Source organism: Triplophysa rosa, linkage group LG6, assembly GCF_024868665.1.
Source record: "Triplophysa rosa linkage group LG6, Trosa_1v2, whole genome shotgun sequence".
NCBI lineage: Eukaryota > Metazoa > Chordata > Actinopteri > Cypriniformes > Nemacheilidae > Triplophysa > Triplophysa rosa.
In genome coordinates this window covers 244,449-254,513 of record NC_079895.1, presented here as the reverse complement: position 1 = coordinate 254,513, position 10,065 = coordinate 244,449, and the positions used below count along the sequence as shown (strand labels likewise).

General features: G+C 41.6%; 1 protein-coding gene across 1 annotated transcript; it reads right to left on the bottom strand.

Moving 5' to 3' along the window:
- Positions 1-3,073: 3,073 nt before the first annotated feature.
- On the bottom strand, positions 3,074-10,048 carry LOC130555257 (potassium/sodium hyperpolarization-activated cyclic nucleotide-gated channel 2-like). The gene is made up of 3 exons (XM_057335323.1): positions 8,113-10,048; positions 5,218-6,222; positions 3,074-3,542 (listed from the first exon to the last, which is right to left on the bottom strand). The coding sequence occupies exons 2-3, from the start codon at positions 6,186-6,188 to the stop codon at positions 3,074-3,076; spliced, it is 1,440 nt and encodes a 479-aa protein (XP_057191306.1). The 5' UTR covers positions 6,189-6,222; positions 8,113-10,048.
- Between the last annotated feature and the right edge of the window lie 17 nt (positions 10,049-10,065).

Here is a 10,065-nt window from a genome sequence, read left to right as displayed (position 1 = left end):
GAATATGGTAGTGTTTTTTATGAGTGACTTATTTGTGCACTTCATTTTTTTTTTTATTCATGTGCCCCCATAACCTTTAATCAAAAACGTTGAGCTCCGCCCCCCTCGAAAGGACTTCTCATCACTTCCTGTCACAAGGAACGACGCGAGGGCGGAGCTTTCTTCGTGGGAGGTTGCCGATGGTGAGTCCGGTGGGGAATAATACTTCATGATTGACTGCAAACTCGCATTCAAATCTGCCTCCATTTTGTTAGCAACGCCCAAATTCCAACGATCCAATCAGTTCTCGGTGTGGGAAATCAAGTCATTTTCTCTCATTTCCAAACCAGTTTCACTCGAATATACAGTACATCATGATACGGAAAAGAATATGAGCTTTACTTCCATTTCATACCGACTTTCAAGGAGTAGTTCACTTCAAAATAAGCCCCCAATTTGCATTCCTACAATGGAAAGTCAATGAGGGCTTGTTTTGAGGTGAACTACTCCATTTAGTACTATGAGTCAAGAAACACTGATGGACAACAGAAACGTTCTGTATGTCTGAGAAACCACAGCACTTTTGATTTATTTTAAAGAATCATCGTTTTCAATGACAGACAGAAAATGTATCGCTTCTGGGAATGTTTTATCCTCACATCATCAGTTATCCAAAAAACGCCCCCGAGCGCAAGACCCTTATGTTTTTTTTTTTTTTTCCGGGCAACTGATGATCATACTGGAAACATTAAAATGTTAATTAAGCAAATTATTAAGGGATTAAAATGCCACCGAGCTGTCAGCGTTAATTACAAGCACTTTGTCTTGAAACAAATGAATGTATTACTGAAGATCTTTATTTCCTCTGGCAGCTTCCCTTGTGATATAGATACATTTATGTCATGAATGTGGGTGGTGAGGACACGGAGACAATGACAGAGGACCCAAGTGCAGACAGCGGGTAAGGGGTTAACAAGACATTTAATAAAATATAAATACAAAACAAAGACCCACGTGGGGGTAACAAAACAAAACACAAGGGTATAAAACATGACACCAAGGACTAACTACACCTAACCAGACTAAGACAACACTTGAATTAAATACAAAATAACTAAACTACACTGACAAGACAGGAACTCACCACATGTGACACACACACGACAGTACAATGAACCAGCACGAGACAGAAGACACAAGGGCATTATAAAGGGGATAAATCAAGAGGGGACAGGTGCAGGACATGAACTAATTAACAAACAATAACGAGGAGACGAAAGGGCGGGAAAAAAGACGCCACACCGGAGAGTGGAAGACCAACAGGGACAAAACGTCACTCTCCACATAAAACAAGAGGTTCTATCATGGTTCTGCCACTAGGCCAAGAAAAGCAAGACAAGGTGGGCAGAACCATGACACATTTATATGTCGCTGAATCAACATCTTTTGTTAGTCCTGGAAAAACGTTCCTGTGAAAAAAGCGTCCTACCCCACACCCGATCAACAATGGTCACATGGTGTTTTTGCAAATGTCTTGAACACAGTCCAGTCGTGAAATTACTCAAAATTAGAGATGCACTGATATATCGGCCAATAATCGGTATTGCAATTTAAAAAAAAACAGTCGATGATCAGGGCCGATATAACCTGTCAATCAAAAGAAACATTACCAGTTTGATGTTCAATATTAATAGTCATAAAATGAATTAAAAACATCAGAAGAATAAGTATTAATTTCATCTTCAGAATCGGCAGATATCACTCTGAATAATCGGTATCGGTGGAGGAATTTAGTATCGGTGCATCTCAATTTAAAATGGTAAAAATCTCAGCTGTAATGAAAATCCTCAATGAAATTCTATACACTACGTTAACAGTATGGTTAGTATGCCATTGCAAACGCAGTCATTGACTGACTTTGCTTTTGCTTTAAATACAGACGGCCCGATCAGAACTCTGCTCGAGTCTGTCTGGACCTTTAGCTCTTGACAAGAGATCCAACATCATCTCTGTGATCAATGAAGCCCTGTTAAACTCACCATCTGCTCTCTATTAGTTTCTCTGACCACAGCATAGAAAACTCACACACGAGATCTCTTTAATATTTGGATTTTTGTCTCAACAACAACGAGCTCCAATGCAATACTCTGTTATCCTCAGGTTTTCTCCCTGGGAACTAAACCCTCACATGCATCTCACATGCTTCTCCTTTCAGAAGAGTTCGCAACAATTCTTTGAACTCTTCAAAGACCAAGTGATCTGTCCTATGCTACACACATTCATTTATTTTCTAACTCTTAGGTAAAGTCGATACCTACATAACGCATAGCTGAGAGCTCCATTAAGTCTCATGGGCTCTAAGTCTTAAGATTCTCTCTGGGTGGTTTTGATCGGCTACTAGAACTGGCTTCTTTCGACCAATTTCACGCCCTCTATAACTCCATCAAACATTTATAAGCATCCAAATTCCATTTACATCTACCGGGAGAACGCCAACCCCCATCTTCTCAGACACACACATTCATATTTCATTCAGATTTGACACAGAGCACATTGAGTTCACACTGGGGCCGATACAGTCGGCTGTTTACTGTCCAAATGTAGCTATGTGACACAACCGGGTGTAAATATTTCAACCTATAATTGTAAACAACCAAAATGTCCTGTAGTTTTTTTTATGGTTTTATATCATTATATCCGTTTTAAATCATTATGACACTTTATCGGGTAGTTGCAATTTCTATAAAGAGAAAAGTGAATTTATCATCATTCTGTTTTGATTTACTATTATTATTAAATCTAAATTTCAATTTAAAAGCTTTATCTTCCTTTGGAAACCATTGGCATGGTAAAAATTGGTAAAGCCAAAGTGTTCCTAGTAGAAATAAAAAAGAGAGATAAATGTCCACACACAGAAGCAAAATTTTACTATAAATAAAACTTTATATATTATAATAATAAAACATTTTTAAAAGTTCTTTGGCGCTTGAATTTCAGTGTGCTGACCTTTATCTCTTTCTTGTTTACTGCCCTGCTGCGGTTCTGGATGTGCACACTTATTTTGCATTTTCAATTACTTACAACAAATCACATGCTATTGGTCACCGATTGGTTCCGTGCAGTTAAATGAATTACATACCTCCTCCCACTGATGAATGTAGCGAATCAGACGAGAGAGACGCAGCAGCCTCAGCAAACTCAGGATCTTAGTGAAACGCACAATCCTCAGGGCCCGAGCTGTCTTATACATCTCTGAGTCCATGCCCCTCTCCACAATCAGGAAGATATAATCCACTGGAATAGACGAGACGAAGTCCACCACGAACCAGGTCCTCAGATACGTCTTCTTGATGGTCTTGGGATCCAGGATGATGTCCGAATTGTCCTCGATAATGATGCCTGTGCGGAAGTTCAGCACCAGGTCCATGAGGAAAAAGGTGTCGGACACCACGTTGAAGATGATCCAGGGCGTGGTGGTCTCTTCCTTGAAGAAGGTGATGCCGACGGGGATAATGATCAGGTTGCCCACCATAAAGAGGAGCATAGAAAAGTCCCAGTAGAATCTGTCAATGAAAAGAAGAATGAGCTTTTCACAAAGCAAAATAAAGAGTTCATGTTCATATTTCTATATTTCTATATTTCTATATTTCAATTTAATGACTGTGTGTAACATGCATACTATATACTGCAATAATATTAATAGTATGCTTTTCATGTAGTTTGACCATTTTAATGTTTAGATGACCAAAAATCAATAATGCAGTGTGGTATAGAGATGTCATTCCTTGTAGGAAGGACTACAGCGTTTGAACTTCGCTAGACTCTTTAAATGAAGCTCATGAGAGGCTAGGATTGGTGCGAGTCAATGCCTGGAGGCTTGAAATGCGGAAGTGATGTGTTTCTGCGTGGCGCTCTCACGCATGTTCGTCTCAAGGTCACAGGAGCGCGCGCCAAGGCGCATGCTGACTCATATCTGGAGAGTGATGCAACTCGTGCAGAACGGCAGGATACGTTTCCACTGTGTTTGCGCGGCTAAACGTCTTTAAGGAGATCTTAAATCTAAAGATAGACATTGGAAACGCGTGTAAATCTTAAAAACACGCATGCTCTGTCTCTGCCGACAGCTCTAATTGATTTATTTCCTATGCACGGAAACAGCATGCAGATTTCGATCGATAAAACATGTTTACCTAAAGATTGCATGACGTAAACAAGAGCAAATCAAGTCTCAATGTCAAAGAGACAAAGGAGAGGTGCCATCACGCCATATATGTCCACGACTGCGTGACATGTGTTGCGAATTCTGGGGCGTTTTGTAATTCCGATGTCATTTGTCGGAAGCAACGAATACGACTTGATGTTTAATAACTCAGAGAAGGAACCAATAGTATGAGATGCAAATCATATTTAAAGACAATGAAAAGTGATCGAGCACGTGTGTTTGAACTGATCGTGGCGCTGTCTGCTTACTGTGGTGCTGAAACCACAGTGACAATCAGTGAACTCACGCGCGCATGAAAACATACAACACTCCTATAGACTGAAAATTTGACCCTCACTTACACTGCCTTCATTGGTGCCCTCCCTGCTTAGTGTTGCTTTAGTATTTTAAGAGTCTATAAGTAAGACTCAATACATGTACGGTGACTGAAACTTGAGAACATTTGATTCACGAACGTCATTCTATCAAAATCTAACGCAACACGATATCTACACCGTAAACACAGTATGGGTTATTTCATATTTAGTCTCATTCAGTCATTTAGCAGACGCTTTTATCCAAAGCGAATGGGTTCTTTCAACCTATGGTTGGGGAAAGTATAGACAAACCCAATCGTTGGTTGAACCTAAGAATGTCCATATGTGGGTTGAAAAGACCCAGCATTTTAAGAGGGCAGACAAAATTGGGGCACAATGTGTATAGTCTGAGATCACTTGTGTTTTTTAACCGTAAAATGTCTGTTAAATTTACATTAAGCCTACACTGTACCTTCAAAATACAACTGTAATGCTAGATGAAAATGGCTACTCATGTGAGATCCAGAAGTCAGAAACCACGTTAAAAATATGAGATTAGTTATCTCATTTAAATCTTACAATAAGCAGAAAGTTTGGAGAGAAATGAGTTATTCTCACTGTTGTAATGTTTAAAACATGCAGTTCCAATATTTTGGATCTGTGCGATTTAGAATGCCGCGCAAACTCTTAAAACTTTCTGCAACCACCCTGAGCTCTCACCTGAAGTCACTGTAGGGGTGAATGATCCAGTTGCCCGCAGATTTCACCCGCTCCTGTTCTTTCTCCACCGCTTTCTGACTCCCGTACATGCGTAAAGAGAATTTATTCACCCCGGGCTGCAGCATGCTGCTGAACTGCCGCTGCATGAAGCTCGCCTGGCTGTCCCTGGTGTCGCTATCCTCGGCCACGATCTGAGGACCATCCTCGGATTTGAGAAACGTCACCGAGTTCCGGGGCTGCTGCTGGGTGCCGTGGATGGAGGAAGAGGCTTTCCGACTCGGGGCGTTGGAAAAGGACACTTTCGAGTCCTTCTTCTCCGGGACTCCGCTGGAAACGGGCGTCGTGCCGGCGTCCTGAGTCAGGGAGCCGATGGGAGTGGTGGTTCCGTCCATGCTGGTCGTTGAATTGCAGGCTGCCCGTTTATTCCCTTCCTGCTTGGACATGATGGACCGCAGGCTCCCCGTACCGGAGTCCCGCCTGCATTCTCCGTTTTTGTTGCATTTCATGCTGGAAACCGGCGCTGGCGTGTTGCTTTCGGCTTCACCTGCAACATTACAAGGCTCCACGGTCACGCTGGCCACTACGGTTGACGCTTTACCTTTGACGGTGTCGTGGCGACCCGCAGCATCAGCTTCACCCGGGCGCGCATCTGTGGCACTGGACTCAAGGTGCGCGGAGCTCCTTGTCGCGGCTCCTCCTCCTGGCGTGCAGCTTTTAATCCGGATGCTGTTCCCTCCCCCTCCTCCTCCGCCGGCTCTCCTCAGTCGAGGATGATGAAACTTGGACTCTTCCTCCGCCTCATCCGCCTCCTCCATGGCGACGTGATTGGGTTTCAGGTTGGCATCGGGGTTTGACTCCACGCAACTCTTCGGGGCGATGTTACCGGTGCAGTTGTGCCCGGCTGTGCTGTTATGGGCAGATTTGTTCTTCATGGCGACATCTGAACCGGGCGACGGCTCATTCCGGTCCATGTCATCCACTGGATCAGATTGGGTGTGTAATTATCTTAGTGTGAAACCAATCAGAGATAGCAGCAGTGGTGATGAGAGAGAGAGAGAGAGAGAGAGAGAGAGAGAGAGAGAGAGAGAGAGAGAGAGAGAGAGAGAGAGAGAGAGAGAGAGAGAGAGAGAGAGAGAGAGAGACGTGACTTTCCAACCAAATGAAACGACTCTCAGTTTATTAACTATTTGTTGGGTCGTTTTATCAAAAATACTTATCCATATCCATGTAATGAATGAACGAGGCATTTATATAGCGCTTTATTGTGTATTGCTGAGCGCTTTACAATCATATGAGGGGGGTCTCTCCTCAACCATCCACCTGGATGATGTGACGGCAGCCACGGTACAACGGAGCCAGTGCGCTCACCACACACCAGCTATAGGTGGAGAGGAGAGAGATAGAGCCAATTCAGCGGGTGAGGATTATTAGGAGGCCATTGTTGACAAGGGCCAGGGGAGGGAATCTGGGCAGGACAAGGGGATTACACCCTATATTCTTTACGAGAAGTGCCATGGGATCTTTAATGACCAGAGGGAGTCAGGACCTCGGTTTAACGACGGTGCTTTTTTGTCCCCATCACTATACTGGGGCATTTTGACCCATACAGACCACAGGGTGAGCACCCTCTGCTGGTCTCACTAACACCTCTTTTAGCAGCAACCTAGCTTTCCCAGGAGGTCTCCCATCCTGGGTACTGACCAGGCTCAGCCATGCTTAGCTTCAGTGGGCAACCGGTCTTGGCCTATAGGGTGATATGGCTGCTGATCAATATAAGGCGGATCAATACATCTGATTTTTAATACTAAAGTATTAAACAGGCTGCATTATGTCTTCAGACCCTTACCTGTTCATGGTTGATAAATGTATACAATTTATGGCTTGTTTATCCACTTTCAATAATCTATGTTTACTATAGCTACAGAACATGGGAACAGATTTGACAACTTAAGATCGCCCCCTTCTGACAGACCTTAAATACAAAATACACTGAAAGAGACTCTAAAGTGAGACAGAAGGGAACATTAGTTCGTCCTTGCAGAGTTCAATTGTAAAATGCTGACGTAATGATTATAGCTTTTTTATTTGCTATTATTATTAGTTATTTATCCGAAGAATGTTCCTAGTACGATTTCGAAATAGGACAAATAATTGAGCCATGTATTCTCATTAAAAACATAAATCAGATCAAGTTCAACCGTATGCACGAGTTACGCCACACACATAAATCTGAACTCTCTGTGGCATAAGCAGTCTGGTACTTTTGCATAAAGTTGTCGTCATGACATCATGACGTCACAGCAGTAAAGGATGCGCTCAATTGACATTTTCAAAGGTCCAATCAGACTGCAGTGCGCCGCCACCTGTTGGCGACATAACTACACTACAACTAACACAACCGTTTTGGACAACTGCTGGGGTCACTCATCTGCAAGAACCTGTTGAATGCATTTAAGAAAACCATAAATCAAACTGTGAAATAAAGATATGACCCATATAAGTAAATGTGAAGTTTAATTTGAAGACTTCCCGGGTGTTCCACTCAAACTGATCTCACACTTATATTGTACCAAGCATAGAATGCAAGGTGCCGCTGTGAAATGTAAAAACAAAATCCCATGCAAATTCAATTCAAAGACGGAATAAATACATTAAGGCATGAATCAACCCATAACAAAGACAGTCATGACATCAACAATAGAGACAAAAAAAGCTTATTGTGACAAGCATGAAACCACAGCTGCTAAATCACATTTCTCCCTTTTCAATGAGCATCTTTCAAAACACACAGAGAGAAAGTCATCCTTGAATACCATTGATGTAGACTATCAGAAGCCTGAAGATGTGACGTTCTCCTGCCTGATGCTGACGTATGGTGCGGAGAGTAAGACTTACCTTGAGAACAGCCAGAAGCAATGACATTGAAAGGTTGTCTGAGCCCAGCAAAGAGAAAAGCAACGTGTCCCTTCAGTGATGGGGCGTTTTATCCTCTAGAGGTCACTGAGGTCGCCATGCTCCCTACTGCACTGTCTGCTTCCCACTCGGGAAGTGTTTAACCTGACCAGCACTAGCTCTCTCTCTCTGTCTGCAGGACAGAATGCCGGCACTCACTTCCTGGTATGACACATTTAAGTGTGATGCTTTAGGGATCATTTGCATAAAAGGCAAAGTTCCAAAAAAGGTGCCTGCGATTTTAAAAGGTACACAGTTTGAAAAGATCTTTTGAAGGCGTGAGAGGAATTGTGTGTGTAAAACCTTTCCAGACACTTGGGATTGCTATGAGATCATTTAAAAAACGTTTTTTAGAGATTTATACTTCAGAAAATCTATTTTTCTAATCGTGCTAGAAAAATAATGACAACACCTCCACAAGTCACACGGTGTGAGAGGTCATTCATGTCTACAATTGTTTAAAATTGATCCAAGCTACACAACAATAATTTGGGTTAAGGACTTTGAGAAGTGTCGAGATCGCTTCTACACCGCGTTTCTTGTAATAACTACAGCAAGTTCATACTTGAGAAAGGCAGAAGAGAGCCATCTCTGCAGACACATTTTACAGCTTTAATCCATTTCAAGAAAAGCAGCACATGAGGAAGCGCTTATCGTGTCTGTGGTCTCAGTGTTAAGGAGTACATTTTAGGGATTTTCAGGTAGATCAGAAAGACTAGATGAATTTACATGAAGGCATTCATAACGGTGACAATAAACTAGCTTACATCTCAGTGTAAGGCCAAGAGACACTTAAAGGGACAGTTCACCCAAAAATGAAAATTCATTTACTCACCCCGAGTTGTTCCAAATCTGTATAAATATTTTTTTATATTTAATATTTTTTATAACCAAACAGTTCTTGGCCACCATTGACTACCATAGTAGGAAAAATGACAATGGTAGTCAAAAGTGCCGCAGAACTGTTCGCAGTCCAACATTCTTCAAAATATCTTCTGTGTTCAGAAGAAAGATATTTACATTTATAAGCAACAGAACATTTATAAAGCAATTTTCCAACTATGGGAGTCAATGGGGTCCAAGAACTGTTTGGTTACAAGCATTCTTCCAAATATCTTTCTGTGTTCAACAGAACAAAGGAATTTATACAGATTTGGAACAACTTGAGAGTGAGTAAATGATGACAGAATTTTAGTTTTGGGATTAACTGTCCCTTTAAGTGGCCTTGCACTGATATGTAAGCTAGTTTATTGTCACAGTTACTATGGCTTCAAGTAAATTCGTCTGTTCTGTCTTATAATAACAGAATAAAAACAAACAAACCACTGCTAACATCTATCACGTGATGGAAGTAAATTAGGATCATGCTAAAATTTCTAAAAACATATTTAGTGTGCAGCAATAACAAGATTAGACCGACATCTACCTCTTAACCCATCAGTGCTGTTTACTGAGCCAGAAGTTTAATTCTAAGAAACATGGCATGAGCCCTTTAAAACTCTTTTCATATTTTTTTGTTCATGGTGATGACAGGCCAGTTAAAACACAATTTCTTTAAAATGACTATAAATTAAAGATGACAGTAAACCCGTGTCTTACCCATGCCCCTATTCAGCACTCATAAAACGCCCTTGAACATTCCGAACATTTTACAGAAACTCTCAAGTCAACGTGTGTTTGTCATCTGTGGAGACAGACTTTATGAAATGTTTCATCATCAGCAGAGGTACATTCTTCTTCTCCTTCTTTATTATGATTTACAAAACAAATCATCAACTTTAAATAAGTTAAAAAAAAAGTTGCCTTGAATTAAAAAGTCACTGAATGTGTGGAAGAGAGAGAGAGAGAGAGAGAGAGAGAGGGAGAGGGAGAGGGAGAGGGAGAGGGAGAGGGAGA

What these genes read in the sequence shown, in the direction of transcription:
- LOC130555257 (XM_057335323.1), bottom strand. Translation starts at nt 6,188, where the DNA reads ATGGACCGGAATGAGCCGTCGCCCGGTTCAGATGTCGCCATGAAGAAC. An exon ending in CACCCCTACAGTGACTTCAG is followed by an intron (nt 3,543 to 5,217) that starts GTGAGAGCTCAG and finishes TTTCATTGACAG; the next exon opens with ATTCTACTGGGACTTTTCTA.